Genomic DNA, 16435 nt, shown 5'->3' on the forward strand with positions numbered 1-16435 from the left:
GGAAAGGGGTATCGTGAGCCAGCCTGGTTCCAGCTCTACAGTGGGAAAGGGGTATCGTGAGCCAGCCTTGTTCCAGCTCTACAGTGGGACAGGGGCATCGTGAGCTAGCCTGGTTCCAGCTATGCAGTGGGACAGGGGCATCGTGAGCTAGCCTGGTTCCAGCTCTACAGTGGGACAGGGGCATTGTGAGCCAGCCTGGCTCCAGCTCTACAGTGGGAAAGGGGTATAATGAGTTCATCTCTACAGTGGGTAAGGGCTATAATGAGCCAGCCTGGCTCCAGCTCTACAGTGGGAAAGGGCTATAATGAGCCAGCCTGGTTCCAGCTCTACAGTGGGACAGGGGCATCGGGAGCTAGCCTGGTTCCAGCTCTACAGTGGGAAAGGGCTATAATGAGCCAGCCTGGCTCCAGCTCTACAGTGGGAAAGGGGTATAATGAGTTCATCTCTACAGTGGGTAAGGGCTATAATGAGCCAGCCTGGCTCCAGCTCTACAGTGGGAAAGGGCTATAATGAGCCAGCCTGGCTCCAGCTCTACAGTGGGAAAGGGGTATCGTGAGCCAGCCTGGTTCCAGCTCTACAGTGGGACAGGGGCATCGTGAGCCAGCCTGGTTCCAGCTCTACAGTGGGACAGGGGCATTGTGAGCTAGCCTGGTTCCAGCTATGCAGAGCTGTGTCTCAGTGTGTACCTGCCAGTGCTGGGCTATTCAGTGCTTATTGCTTTAAATCCCTTCTGCCCTTCTCTCAATCTTTATGTGTCTTTGTCCATTACTCCACCACTCCATCTCCCTCCCTCCCTTTCTTCAATTATTGCATCACTTACTAGTCTTCTGTACACCCCCTATCTTCTCTCCCTCTCTCCCTCCCTCCCTCTTCTTCACTTGTTTTCTGAATTGCTCTCACTTCCCACCTCCTCAGCCTTGTTCTCCTCTTCCTTGTTCACCTCCTCTTTTTCTTCCTCTTTCTCTTTATCTTCTTCCTCTTTCTCGTCTTCTCCCTTCTTCTCCCTCTCTCCCTCCTTCTCTCGCTCTCTCTCCCGGAAGAGCTCGGCCAGCCGCTGGAACTGAGGCCCCCACTCCTCCAGCCCTCTCCCCCACTCCTTCTCCACCTCCTTCTCTCCCTCGCTCTCCAGCGAGCTGAGTGACCCCGCCCTCGACCCCTCCCCCTCCAGCCCGTAGATCTGCACGGAGTCGTACGGAGGCTGCGTGGGGTCGAAGGTGACCTGGGCCAGGCGGAGTCGCAGGAACTCGCCCACCCTCAGGGCCAGGGAGTTAGCTCCTCCCCTGCCCGCCTCCATCCCCGGGCCCCACCCGCCTCTGTAACCCAGCTGCCCCAACATGCCCCGGTTCTGCCCCGGGTAGGGCAGGAGCTGGGGTGTCATATCCCTCCTTCCCAGGGAGTAGCCAATCCCGGCCCTCTCCCGCCAGTCCACCATTAGCCCGGGCCCGTCCGGGTACAGCCTGCAAGCAGGGGTCCCGGTCACAGATATCCCTCCCTCAGCATTCGGCCTGGCCCCCCCAAAGCTGCCGCCCACCCCCAGCCCCGCCCTCCCCAGAGTGCCGGGGTAGTCCCTCTGCGGCTCCCCCTGCTGGCCGGAGTCCGCGGCCACGCCCCTGGCCACGCCCCCACCTTGCTTCGGGGAGAGGCCGGTCCGCGAGGCACGTCGCCCGGCTGATGGGAGTGTGGAGGAGGCGCTGGGGCCCCGGGCCCCGCCCACAGCCCCGCCCACGGCCCCGCCTTGTCGGGTTTGCACCAGGGTCGTGTCCTTAGGAAGCATCTCCGCCTGGCCCGGCTGGGGTGGGGGCTGGTCTGACTGGGACAAGGGGGGGCTGTGGTTCTATTGAGACCATCGAAGGGGTGGGCAGGGGAGAGTGGGGGAGAGAAAGAGAGAGAAAGAGAGAGGGGGGGGAGTGAGAGAGAGATTAGCATGAGTGACAAGGGATGTGGAGTAGTGTGTGTGTGTGTGTGTGTGTGTGTACTGAGTGTGTGTGTGTGTGTGTGTGTAGTGAGTGCATGAGCGTGTGTGAGTGTGTGAGTGTGTGTGTGTGAATTTAGTGAATGAGTGTGTGTGTGTGTAGTGTATGTGTGTGTAGTGAATATGCATGCCTGTAGTATGTGTGTGCGTGTGTGTATGTGGATGCGGCCACACGTGGCTTCTCACCCAGTCCAGATCCTGGTCCTGCTGGGTTCTTGGTACTGGTTCACCAGTGGGGGCTCCACCCCTGTCCTTCACATCCCCTCCCTGGGCTTTTCCGCCGTCCAATCCCGTGGGACCATCCTGCTGCTGTGGCTCCGCCGGCCCCAGGTAGACGGCCCCGGGACCCAGGACGGCCCCCTGGTTCTGGATGACAAGTGAGTGGTCCAGGGCGCCCGTGGGGAAGTTGCAGGTGAGCTCAGCGAGGCCACGCCCCTGGGCGGGGCCGTGGGCGGGGCTGTGGGCGTGGCGCAGTGCCGGTAAGGTGTGGCTACTGTAGCAGAGTCTGCCATATAAGGGCGGGTCCAATCCCGCTCCACTCTGAACCCAACCGTATCCCCCTGCCTGGTCCTGAGACTGCTGTGCTAGACGACTACGGGGGGGCAGGGGAGAGAGAGAGAGAGTTAATACAGTGTAGATACACTATTCAAGGAAAACACTCATAAAGAGCAAACAAAAGCAGAGTGAGAGAGAAAGATTTCATTCAATATCTATGTAATATAGATATAATATCTATATAACAATGAGTTAATGGTCTTACTGGAACAATCTTCAGCTCCAGGCCTCACCCTAAACCACACAGAAGTTCAATTCTTTCTCTGTGCAGATCGCCTGGTCCGACTGTCACCCACAGAACAAGGAATACAGCAGAACCTGTATCTGCTGGAGCAATACTGTCAGAACTGGGCCCTGATCTCAGGAAAGCAGATACTTCTTAACTCTAGGAGACACCGTCCTAAAACTGATGTGTGTATGTATGTGTGTGTGTGTGTGTATGTGTATGTCTGTGTGTGTGTGTATGTATGTGAGTGTGTGTGTATGTGTGTGTGTGTGTGTGTGTGCGTATGTGAGTGTGTGTCTCTGAGTGTGTGTGTGTGTGTATATGTGTGTGTGTATGTAAGTGTGTGTATGTGTGTGTGTGTGTGTGTGTGTGTGTGTGTGTGTGTCTGTGTGTGTATGTCTATGAGTGTGTGTGTGTGTGTGTATGTGTGTGTGAGTGTTTAAATCCGCAGTCCACCCTATGCTGGCGGTGTGTCCGCGTCCTCACGCGTTCCTGCTGTCCAGCGTGCGGTATCCCCGGCGCGCGCTGTGTGGCGCCCTCTGCAGGGCGGCCATGTCGAAGGCGGCCGTGTCGGCCTCCCCCCCGCCCTCGTCGTCGTAGGTGATGATGTTCTCTCTGACGTCGTCCTCCTCCAGCGGGGACAGAGAGTCTCGCTTCTGTCTTCGGAGGGAGAGAGAGAGCGCGCTCACCGCTGGGGGGGGAGGGGGTGGGGGTAGAGAGAGAGAGAGAGAGGGAGAGAGAGACAGAGAGAGAGTTTGTACTGTGCATACATATGCACACACACATACGGGCACACATGAACGCATCCGTACGCTCACTCACACACGCTCTCATATGCCACTCACTGGCACAGCGTGATAAAGCCAAGCGTTCCCTAAAAGGCGATCAGATAAACCAACAAAAAAAAAAGAAGTTGAGAAAACACACGAGGGCTGGAAAAAAAAAAGTTATATTGGTTTACTGGGCTTAGAACGCAACAAGGCGAATAACTAACCAACGAAGTAAAGAAGGCTACTGCAATGCTGTCTATGGGCTGGGACGATGGGTTTTCGAGAGACAAGCTCTCTTCCTCGGGCAGACCTGACAACATCGAAGTGGAAATTCTTACACGCGGTAGCTGTGAACAGCAAAAGGCCGAACTTAAATTATTCAGCTTGGCATTACAGATGGGCTGCTGGCCTGACATCCGGAATCAAGGGCTAATATCCTCAATGTACGGAAGTGGAGACAAACTCGACCCCAATAACCACGGGGGCAGCGCTGAGAGCAGTAGGAGGGTTTTCGGCCTTTTCCCCACACCAAACTCAAACCCAAAGGCTGAGACTCAATCAGCACTTGTCCTTAACGCTGAACTGAACAATTTAAAGCAAGAATGCATTTTTTTTTCTTTGCCAAACTGCAACGATGAAGAAAAGGTGTGACAAAGTGAAGGACCATTGCTGCTTGAATACAGGGCAATCTCTTTATTAACAGATTAGCTCTTCCTCAAAAACACCACCCTACACACCTTCACTAATACGTACAATAAGAAAGGGATTTTTCCAACTCCAAGAAAACATTTGCTAACAATGCAGCATGATGGATTGCCTACAATACAAAATTCTGAAAAGCGGTGTAGAGGGTAAAGTATACGACAGAATTACATCTGTGCAAATGAGTGCAAAACAAGTGCTGAACAAAATCTGGTAAAAAAAAAAAAAAAGGTCATATTTCTTCACACAGATTTTAGAGTGACAAGGATGTAGCTTAAGTCCAACACCGCTCTATACCAACATCCAGCGATATTGCCAGAACAGTCTTCAGCCTTTTTCCTCATTCTAAATATCACGGAAGCTCAATTCTTGCTCGATGCACGTAACCTGCAGCAGTTAGTCACTGAACATGGTTTAAAACTTGAATCTACTGGAGTAATGCTGCCGGAACTGGGCCCTGGCAGTAGATTTGAAAAAAGAAAAAAAAAAAAAAAAACTAATATTATTACTACAAAAATAGAGAGTATAGAAGATTCTGCATTACCCTAGGCAAACCAGCCCAGAACTAACAAAGCACAACTACATCAGACTAAAACTCAGCGGGGGCCTCTATTCAGCAGCTAACCCATTAAAAGCCAACCAATGTAAGATTCATAAACATTTTCATTTTAGGCTGGTCAAAGATCTTTTGATACTATATATTGTGCAATATGGAAGTACAATATGTGGTCCACTCAGTCAGCGGGACTACCTAAAACGGGAAACCAAACATCTGGCTGAAACTCTGCATGGGAAATTCTGCGAGACTACATTGCGACCATACAGACAAAAAAAAAATATATATATATATACATATAGATACAGGGCTGAAATAGGCACATGTCAAACTCCCATTCAAATGCAGAATGGGGCTTTTGGTTCTGTAAAACTTTTAAAACACAAGTCCGACACAAATTGGTTACTAAATCTGTCAATCAATATGAAATGGAAATAATAATATTACTTACAATATTAAATGTATGTAAAGTATATATTTACAGGTTTCAATGTGTATTTGTTAATGTTATTTGTGTAATGTGCACAGTATTTGCAATATTCACTACAACACAATATTTACTACAGGCCCGTGGAGCATTTCTAACCCAACTCTTTAAAATGGAGAGGCAGCCAGAGAGAGTGCTCATGGAAACAAAGAGCCTGGCTGATGAGGGACAGGAACCCCCGATGCGAGTAAGTGTGAAACACACACAGAACACACACACACACACACACACTCACACACACTCACGCATGGTCTTATTGCTATACTGGTGAGGACTTCCCATTGACTTACATTCATTCCGTAACCTCTAACCCTAACCCTAACCCCAACCACGACATGCCTAACCTTAACCCTAACCTTAACCTAATTGTAACCCTAACCCTAACCCTAAGTCCTAACCCTAAAACAGCCTCTTGAACTTGTGGGGACCAGAAAAAGGTCCCCACCTTGCGTAATTTTCCTCAGTTTTCTATCCTTGTGGGGACATTTGGTTCTCACAAAGATAGTAATGCATGCCCACACACACACACACACATTACCAGGCTAGGCCTGCCTCTACCCTGAACAACACTAGCCCTTCATATTGGGTACAGTGGCGGCCCTGATTGGAGGCCTTACCCATCAGAGTAGCGACGCAGGCCAGTATGGCCAGCAGGGCGGCGGTGCTGAGCCCGGGGGAGGGGGAGGAGGAGGGCAGCGGCAGGCACACGGTCTCCCTCTCCCACTCGGCGTCCGTCTGTCCGTCCCTCTCCCCGGCCCGGGCCCCGCCCCGCAGGCAGGGACAGACGGACACGGTGACAGTCCCAGTGCTGCTCAGGCCCGACAGGCTGTCCTTCAGAACCAGCGGCACCTGCAGCGTCAAGGAGGAGGAGGGGGAACGAGGGAGCGAGGAGAGGGAGGAGAGGAGAACCAGGCTGGCCGTGGGGCCTGAGAGAGAGGGAGAGAGGATGACAGCGAGAGAGAGAGAGAGAGAGAGAGAGAAAGATCAAATCCCCAATCAAACAAAAGTCAGTCAAATGCCCCATCAAACACAAGTGCTCGTTTTCATGCATGGTTATAGTTCATTTGTCTCTAGTCCTTAATATTATTCAGTATTAAGTATTAAATTCACGTTTTATTTCATACTGTAGCCAATAAAACAAATTCAATTGAATTGAATTGAGTCGAGAGAGAGAATATAAGAGAGCGAATGAGAGAGAGAAAGAGAGAGAGAGAGAGAACAAAGAAAATGGAGTGAGATTGAAAAGGCCAGACGTGTCATTGTAACAGATTTTACTTTCACGTTCATGTGTGTAACAACGTGTAAAATCAGCTGCATTGCACTCTGAAATACACTGACACGGGTAAACTCTTTTTGATGCAGAAAACATAATTTTCTTTATATGAAACAGGATCGCAACACAGGCTAAGATAAAATCTGAACTGTTCAAGGAAAAACACTGATAAAGATCAAACAAGAGTAGAGAGAAACAGAGAGAGAGGGAGAGAGAAAGAATTGGAGAGAGAGGGAGAGGGAGAGAGGAAGAGAGACAGAAGGAGAGAGAGAGGGAGAGAGGGTGAGAGAAAGACAGAAGAGGAGAGAGAGGGAGAGAGATAGAAAGGGAGCGAGGCACTGAGCACAGAAGTGAAAGGACACACCCCCACTCTCCCTGATGGTGAAATTCCGACCGGCCCGGGACTCTGCCGGAATACTGAACAGGACGGCCGTGTCATTTCCTCCTTTGTCTTTATCGATCGCCCGCACTACCTGCACCACCTGAGAGAGAGAGAGAGGGAGAGAGAGAGTGAGAGTGAGAGAGAGAGAGAGAGAGACAGGACATACACCAATACCACACACACACACAAAGTTGTATTCTGTTTATATGTTTATTTGTTTGCCGCACTCATGCTTTGGCAATATGTATCTACAGTACATACGTCATGCCAATGAAGCTCATTTGAATTTGAGAGAGGGAGAGGGAAATGCAAAGCACTCTTAACATTATTGATCTTGTTATCCTTATTGCTATTCCTATTAGGATAATAACCCTTATTGTTCGGACTGCTTATTAGGTTTGGCGATATAGCCGCTGCATGTCTGTTATGTCAGTGTGCTGAGAATTGAACTGAATAAAAAATAATAAAGAGGAGGGGATGGGAAATAGAAATGGGATACAGCAGAGGAGAATACAATTATTCTTTTAATTTTATTCTTTTATGATGTGTACTTTTCTGCAATGTGCACATGCTTCGCTGACGCAAATATCTACATGCCAGTAAAACAAATTGAGATAGAAACTGAGCAATGTGTCTCATTTCCTGTGCCTAACATATAATAAAACAGCACCACAGCCTGCTGAGTCAGGCCACACACTGGCCAGTGGAGAAACAGACACAGGTCCTAGAATGGTGCCCTGAGGCACACCAAACACAAAGATTCTACAAGTACAGACTGGACTGCATTGTTATTGATATTTTCATATTATTGATATTATTTAAAAATATATATATTTTACAACCCTTCAGACATTCCTGCAGATCCCTGATAATTTTCATATTTTTCAATGAAGTACCCACTAACTAAAAAAACATACAATATGAAAGATTTATATTGTTCTGAGAACTGGTAAAAAAAATATTTTTTTAAATGAATTTTAAGTAGCCTGCAGGCATTTTTACTAGTGCCCAAAAAGAGAGGATAAATAATTTCAAGTATTTGACCCAGATCTGCAGTGAATCCTCGCTCTCCCCAACCTCCTCTCCCTCTCACCTCCTCTTATAAAGTAATTAAGGTGAATTTAGGAATGAGATTAAGTCATGTGACCCTGTTTTTCTTCGAACCCAGTTCCTATTGGCTGTCACAGGAGTGACATCATTCTAAAGGGGTGGGTGTGTGTAGACATGCTAGAATATCCAACCCACGGAGAGTTTGGAGAGTTTGAGTTAAGGTAGATCAACATAAAGTTCCTTTGGGTTTGAGAAGGTGTGAGGGTATGTTTTACTGTCAGAGCAAATTTGTTTTGGCCCAAGGCATGCTGGGGGGGTTTTTCTCTCTTCCATATTTTCAGTCTGTTTACTTGTTTGTTTCTGTCAGTTTGCGTTTAAGAGCGCTTTTGGGATTTTGGTTTAAATGTTGGTTTTTGCAGCAGGACGGTGGTGCAGGGGGTAGCGCTGTTGCCTCACAGCAAGAAGGACAAGAAGGGTTCAAATCCCGGCCTGGGCCTTTCTGTGTGGAGGCTGCATGTTCTCCCCGTGTCCGCGTGGGTTTCCTCCAGATACTCCAGTTTCCTCCCGCAGTCCAAAGACATACAAGGTAGTTAATTGGAGACTCTAAAATAGGTATGAGTTTGTGAGGGAATGGTGTGTGTGCCCTGCGATAGATTGGCGGCCTGTCAAGAGTGTGTCCCTGCCTCTTGCCCAATGTACACTGGCATAGGCTCGAGCAACCCCCCCCCCCCCCCCGGTCCTGAACAGAATAAGTGGGTATAGATAATGGATGGATGGATGAATGGATATCGGTTTTTGTAATGGACAGATGGACGGACTCAGAACGCCCTGTGTACCTGTCCAGAATAAGCGGGTATAGATAATGGATGGATGGATGGATGAATGGATGTGGGTTTTGTCGTGGACAGACGGACAAACTGAGCACGCTCAGCATACCTGTCCCGCAGCAGCGGAGTCGCACAGCGCAGTGGTGTACTGCCTGTCCAGCTCGGGGGCGTTGTCATTCACATCCAGGGTCTCTATGGCAACCTCCACCCGGGACACCTGACTGGGGCTGTCTGAGGAACACAGGAGCCACACATCACAGCGTCACAGTGTGTGACACATACCTTTAAACACACATTCAGCGTGTAACACACCTGTACACACACATTCAGCATGTAACACACACACCTTTACACACACATGCAGCGGGTAACACACCTTCACACACACATTCAGCATGTAACACACATTTACATACACATGTTTAGTGTGTATTGCACACATGTATACACAGACATGCGTGCTCTTACACTCACAAAACTCAATCGTAATCACACGTAGACACATTTAAACCATGTGTATTACAAAGAAATCATATAATACTGAGGTAAATAATAATACTACTACCTACAATAGTCATATTAACGTAGCTAGTACTGTCTACTAACATTACTAATGCTACTTAGTAGTATTAGTAGTTAGTTAATACTGTTAAAATTCAGTTTATCTTACTACTACAATATATCCCAACCCACCGTTATAACTACACCTACTAAACCCACAGTAGTTATTAGAACTGTGCCGTTACAGTGACCTCTGTCATCTTCGCATGTGATATCACAGTGACCTCTGACCTCCCCGTAAGTGAGATCAAAGGATCACAGTGACCTTTGACCTCCCCATAAGTGATATCACAGTGACCTCTGACCCCTCCGTAAGAGAGATCACGGGATCACAGTGACCTTTGACCTCTCCGTAAGTGATATCACAGTGACCTCTGACCTCTCTGTATGTGATGTCACAGTGACCTCTGACCTCTCCGTAAGTGGGATCACAGTGACCTCTGACCTCTCTGTGTGGCGATGACGGTCAGGTTGTGCCACTGCTCACGCTCGCGGTCCAGCTCCGTTGCCGTGGAGATGAGCCCACTGTCAGCCGCAATGCGAAACAGGGCTTCTGGGTCTGACTGCGGGTCAATGGAAAACCTGAGAGAGAGAGAGCAAGCAAGCGAGTTACTCTTCCTCATTTTAACGTGAGAAGTACAAAAAATCTAAAGAACATTTCTTCCCCAAATTCACAACGCAATTCCCAATCTTCAAAAACCTACCTGAATCACGGAAAATCCTAATTCTCCTGAGAGAAGTATGTACTTATCTGCTACTTAGGGACAGTTGTGACCCTCTATGTTCATAAATTATAATGAATTGTCATTTGTCACCGTGTTAGGACCGTGTTTGGACTGTGCCAGGACCGCGTTTGGACTGTGTTTGGACCCTGCCAGGACTGTGTTTGGACTGTGCCAGGACCGTGTCAGGACCGTACCGGATGTTGCTGCTCAGGCCGGTGTCCGGGTCCACGGCGCTCACTCTGCCCACCGTGCAGGAGGGGGGGCAGTTCTCCATCACGTCCAGCCGGTACCGCGCCCGCGAGAACCGGGGCGGCTCGTCCGCATCCAGGACCGCCACCCGCACCGAGGCCCGGTCCTTAAAGGGCCCGCGCCGCAGGAACCGCGGGTCCACCGTGGGGTTCAGCACCTCCACCGAAAACGAGTACGAGGTGCGGCTCTCGTAGTCCACCGCCTGGGGTGGGGGGCATGGGGGGGGGGGCAGGCGGGGGGGGGGGGAGGGGGGGGAGGCACACCATGTCAAATTCCACTGCATAACTTCCCTGAAGCAGACTTTACCCACAATGCCCTGCGTCCTGACCAACGGTTTCGAGGCTAGGTGGGATACAGGAAATTGCAGTAAGCGGTGTCCTATCTGATAGGTTCATCACGATAGAAGAATTAAACTTTGCCTTAATCCTCATTCTGGGAGGAAAGTTTGACCTCAGCCAAACTGGCTACCTTTCCAGTTAGCTAGTTATCTACTTACCATTACTAGTTTCCCCATCTTTTAAAGATAGTTTCCCCGTATTTTGTGTGGCTACTTTTCTGTCCAAACGAATTACCATTTAGTTTGGCTAACAAATGAGGTCAAACTTCCCCCAGTTTAATTACATTACGCATTACATTATCTGCATTTAGCAGACGCTCTTATCCAGAGTGACTTACACAACTTTTTGCATTGCATTTACATTGCATCCATTTATACAGCTGGATATTGCGTATACTGAAGCAATGCAGGTTAAGACACGACAGTGTCCTACCTGGGAATCGAACCTGTGACCTTTTGGTTACAAGACCAGCTCCTTACCCATAATGCACACCGCCAACTATCGTGGCGAACCAATCGGAATCGGACGCCTCTACCTGAAATCTCCTGCATCACATCTAGACGCTACCCCTGGGCTATGAATATGAAAGCTGAGCATGTAAATATAGACAAGCAACAGAGCGAAAGAAACAGGAGGATTCTGGGAAGAAGCCAGTGAGGGAGGCAGGAGGTGAAGAGGAGAATTTAATTTAGTTTAATCCCACCGATCTACCAGTTTCCCCCAGCCGAGAATCCCCTGGGCAAACAGGCAATAAGGCTCAGCGAACAGAGATACACTGGAACCAGAGAGCGTCGCAGCTAAATTACGAATAAAAAAATAATTTCCAGAATAATGTTTAAAAATAATATCATTTGATCTGAACAAGCTGAATACACTGAACATGTGAAACATGAACTAAAATTGCAAACCAATAAAAGAGTAATATTAATAATAATAATTATAATAATAAATAACCTTGAAATAACATTCCTGGTAGTGTGAAGCTGGCGACAGTAAGGACTTTCGTCCTTATTGTCTTTAATGGCTTTCGTCCTTATTTCGTCCTTACCGAAGGTCTGAAATTTTCACTTTTAAAGTTCCGACAATAAAACTACTATTACGTTCAACATAATAAAATTAATTAAGCTGTAATCAAACCTGCCTTCTTACTGTTGCTCACGGTCACTCATTTCGCGGTACTACCGCTGCCTCTAGCTATCCAGCCAGCTACATTGGGTGGGGTAATGTACTCGGCGGGAGTGTGTGGGGATAAAGACGGAGGAGGTCGACTTCCTCGATTGTAAACTCAGGCTAAGAAGTCCTGCATAGCATGCCTTTAAGGCATTCAGCTGGGACACCAGGGAACCCACAACTCTTTTCTGCTACATTCCCAGAACGCCCTGCGTTCGACCGCTACTTTACACCAGGCCGGCCAGTGGAGGATGGGCTCCCCCTCCATACCCGGGTTCCTTTCCGAGATTTCTTCCCACTGAGGAGTCTTTTCTCGCCACCTTTTGAGGGTTTTCTCCCCGCTGGGAGTTTTTTTTTTTTTTTTTTTTTACTCATGTGCCTGCTATTTGGGGGTTCAGGCCTGGTGTTTGCTCTGTTTGCTCTTTTTTTGCTCTGTCTCTTGCCTTGCTACTCTGTAAAGTGTCTTTGTGACACAAAGTTCTCTGTAAAAAAGCACCATACAAATAAAATTGAATTGATTTTATAAACGAATTACATACATTATATTGCGTGTGCATGTGCATTGTGTGAGAGTGCACACATACGTAGGTCTGGCTGTATGTATGTGTAGCTGCATGTAACCGAAAGATGCACTATAGTTGTTTAGATCCCTATTATTTTTTCGTTTCTCATGTAAAACAACATTCGTTTACGGTTGTTAAGATGGAACCCGAACTGATGTAAAGATAGAGAGAAGGAGAGAGAGAGAGAAAGAGGGGGAGAAATACAGAGATTTGGAGAAAGTTAGGGTTCTAGTAAAGCCCTTTCCCTGGAGCCCATTAGAGCCAGAGAGAGGCAATCTGTCTGAGGTGGAGAGGTGTCACTTACACTATGGAGGCACACTCATCACCCTCTCCCTCCCTCCCTCCGTCTCTCCCTCTCTCTCTCTCTCTCTCCCCCTCTCTCCTCAGTCCATCACTGACACTCCTCCCCTCCCTCAGCCATGTCCGTCTGTGACGCGCTAAACACACACTCATCCGTCTCCCTCACTCGCCGTTACAACCAACACTCATCAGCCCGCTCCCTCCATCCATCACTCCTTCCCTCTCACTCACCCTCTCCCTCCATCCCTCTCTCTCCCTCTCCCTTCTTCACCCTCTCCGTCTCTCCTTCCCGCTTTTTCACACCTTCCTTCAGTCTCTCCCTCTCATCCTCTCCCTCTTTCCCATGCTCCCTTCTTCTCTCTCTCCCTGCCTCCTTGCCTCTTTCTCTCCTTCCATCTCTCTTTCCCTTCCCTCTGTCGCTCTCCTATCATCTGTCTCTCTCTCCCTCCTTCCCTCTCTCTATTCTTTTATTTCTCTCCTTTCTTTTGTCAATCCCTTCTCTCTCTCTCCTTCCCACCCTCTCTCCCCATTTCCCTCTCCTTCTCCCTTCTTTCTTTCTCTCCTTCCTTCTGTTTCTCCCTCATCCCTCTTGGTCTCTCCCTTCTTCTTTCACTCTGTTACCTTGGCCCGTCCCTTCAAACACCTGCTTCAGATTTCGATTCTGGTTTCAGTTGTAGTTTTGGTTCTAACTCAGATTCTGGTTTTGGTTTTAGTTGGTTGTGTGTGTGTGTGTGGGGGGGGGGGGGGGGGTGGGTACCCTTACCTGTGGGTGTGTGCTTACCTGTGTCTGTGTGTGTGTCCCCTTACCTGTGTCTGCCCTTACTCGTGTGCGCGCTGTTAACTTTGTGTGTGTACCTATACCTGTGTGTGCACTTACCTGTGTGTGTGTGTGTGTGTGTGTGTGTGTGTGTGTGCTATACCCTGTCACTCACGTCACACGGCCCTTGTAAACTGTCATCGCGGCAGCTTTGGGCGCCCTGTTGCCATGGCGACAGAGAGGCTGGTAAACAGCTTGTTTGGCACAAGAGCCTCTCACCGCTGAGAACGCCAAAGAGAATTATAGAACAGCTCAAAATCACCCCGGTGACAGTTACAGCTAAACCTCGGACTGCAATCTTATGCGAGGCACACACACACACCAACACTCACACACACACACACACACACACACACACACACACACACATACTCACGCACACACACACACATACATACACACACACGCACACACACACATACATACACACACACGCACACACACACCAACACTCACACACACATACACACACACACACATACTCACGCACACACACACACATACATACACACACACGCACACACACACACACACTCACACACACACACACACACACATACACACACACGCACACACACACACACATACACACACACACACACACTCACACACACACACACACACACATACAAACACTCACACTCAAACACACACAAACACCACACACACACACACTCACACAAACACTCACTCACATACACACACATACACTCACACACACAAACACTCACACAAACACTCAAACACACACACTCACACAAACACACACACACACCAACACTCACAAACATACACACAAACACACACACGCACACTCACACACACACACACACACAAACACACACACGCACACTCACACACACATGCACACACACACGGATAATGTAAAGATTGGGAAAGTTTTAAACACAATACACTTAACCCTCCCCCCCCTCCACCAGACCCGAAACAGCACTTTATCTCCTCAAAACACCCCGCCCGGGACACTTTCCCCCCAATTCCAAAAACAAGCAGGCCGTGATGAAAGAGCTCAATATCAGCCGAAAGATGTACGGCATCAATAAATCATGTGCGGTGGGAACCCAGACTCATAAGCCCATTGGACGGATTCATGCTACAGCCTCAGCTGCAGTCTGTAATGCTAACCCCCCACCCCCACCCCCACCGCCACACCATCAACTTCAAGCAGTAAACGAGCCCGTGTAGCACACCAGGAGCCTGCTGTGCTCAGCAGGAGCTGTCGCCCTCTGCTGGCCACTTCATCACCTGCAGTTACACGCCACAAGTGCTGCCTTCAGCGTGCCACAATGCTCATGGCAGCCATGAGATTTGGGAACGTCCTCATCTCACAACACAAGAGTCTCTCCGTACAGTAGTTCTCTCTCTCTCTCTCTCTCTCACGCACACGCACACACACACACACACGCACAGCCATACCTGATGATCAGCACTGTAATAACAAAACAAGAATAAAAACACACAAAAAAAAAAACTTGTGCGAAAAAAATGAATGACGGAAGATGAGAGATCGACCGAGCACGCAAGCACAGATTGGTTTTTTCTAAATACTTGTTCGACGGGGCAGAAATTGGGAAGCCTGCCGCTCGCTAATTTTCCGGTTTGTTTGTTTTAATTTTCGCTAGAGCGCTACCTTTCTTCCTCTTTTTTTTTTCATTTTTTTTTTTTCAAATTAATTGCGCACGAGTTCTCCGAACGCCGCCTCCTTCTGAGCGGCGCCTGTTTTCCACGCGGCTGCTCCGGCGCACGGAGCCTTTGTTGTGCTCTAATTAACGAGAGCGGGCCCTGTCCCCGAACTCCCAGAATGCACTCTGCTCACAGTGCAGGGGACCAGACAGAGGGACGGCACGAGTTCCCCAGAAAAAAAGGGCTGCATGTCAGTGATTTATTCATTTCATTCATCTATTCATTCATTCATTCATTCATTTATGTGTTTTATTTGATAAATGATAAATGTTTAATCGGGATGGCATCATAATGCATTTATGGGCAGGTTCAGTCCATGTGGGCCACATTACAGGTGGCTGACTACATTATCCATAATTCCCAGTGCACATATTTCTGCCTCAGGGCATCCAAAGAACAATTCCTGCTCTCAAATCCATGCACAAAAAAACAAAATTCATAGATGATATCACAGACAGAAAAAAAGAAACAGGATTGATCAACTCCTTCACTTGCTTCTCTCTCTCACTCTCTCTCTCTCTCTCTCTCCCTATCTCCTATCCCTCTCACCTCTCTCTCTCTCTCTCTGCTATCACACTCACTCCATCAAGCTTGCCTGGCAGTTCTTTCCAATCTTGCCTGCAGCCAAGCTGTTTTCACACTTTTCACAAACCATGGGGCACAGGCAGTGGCAGACTATCTCTCTTTCTCTCCAACACATACACACACACACACACACACACACACACACACACACAGAGAGACACACACACACACACACACTTCTCTCGCAGTCTCGCCGTTTCTTGGTCAGATCTGCCAGTAAAACGGAGCGGCTTTGCTCTGCAGGCTACTGATTTTTAAACGTGCGGCTGCCTTGTGAAATGCTCGACTGTGCTAAAATACTTGACTGCGTTTTTAAGCGCGGGAGAGTGCCCGAATGCGCTTCTGTGCTCATACGTGTGACTGTGTTTGAATGCATGACACTGTTAAATAAGTTTTATTCCCCCCCCCCCCCCCCCCCGCTCTCTGCTTCACCAGGCTGATTTCGTATCCGAAAAGCACAGGCAGAGAGAATTCACATTCTCATCTACGCTGTTGCACCGCCACCAGCCCCCCCGAACACCCTGTGCCCCCCCCCCCCCCTTGCCTTGTTGAGGGTGATAACAGCCTCCCTCCCTGACGTGCTAATGTTGAAGGTGTCCCCGGACTCCCCCTCTATGACGCTG

General features: G+C 48.8%; 1 protein-coding gene across 1 annotated transcript in view; it reads right to left on the bottom strand.

Annotated features, from left to right (window-relative positions):
* Positions 1-558: 558 nt before the first annotated feature.
* LOC118233484 overlaps positions 559-16435 on the bottom strand; it is a 67829-nt gene continuing 51952 nt past the window's right edge. Inside the window, exons 3-11 of the mRNA XM_035429282.1 lie at positions 16357-16432; positions 10281-10537; positions 9807-9943; positions 8910-9031; positions 6906-7023; positions 5886-6194; positions 3240-3444; positions 2159-2564; positions 559-1834 (exon numbers count right to left, since the gene is read on the bottom strand). Coding sequence (XP_035285173.1) covers positions 875-1834; positions 2159-2564; positions 3240-3444; positions 5886-6194; positions 6906-7023; positions 8910-9031; positions 9807-9943; positions 10281-10537; positions 16357-16432 — 2590 coding nt within the window. The 3' untranslated portion in view covers positions 559-874. The remainder of the gene's footprint in view (positions 1835-2158; positions 2565-3239; positions 3445-5885; positions 6195-6905; positions 7024-8909; positions 9032-9806; positions 9944-10280; positions 10538-16356; positions 16433-16435) is intronic.

The sequence above is a fragment of the Anguilla anguilla genome, chromosome 8, assembly GCF_013347855.1.
Source record: "Anguilla anguilla isolate fAngAng1 chromosome 8, fAngAng1.pri, whole genome shotgun sequence".
NCBI classification, from domain to species: Eukaryota; Metazoa; Chordata; class Actinopteri; order Anguilliformes; family Anguillidae; genus Anguilla; species Anguilla anguilla.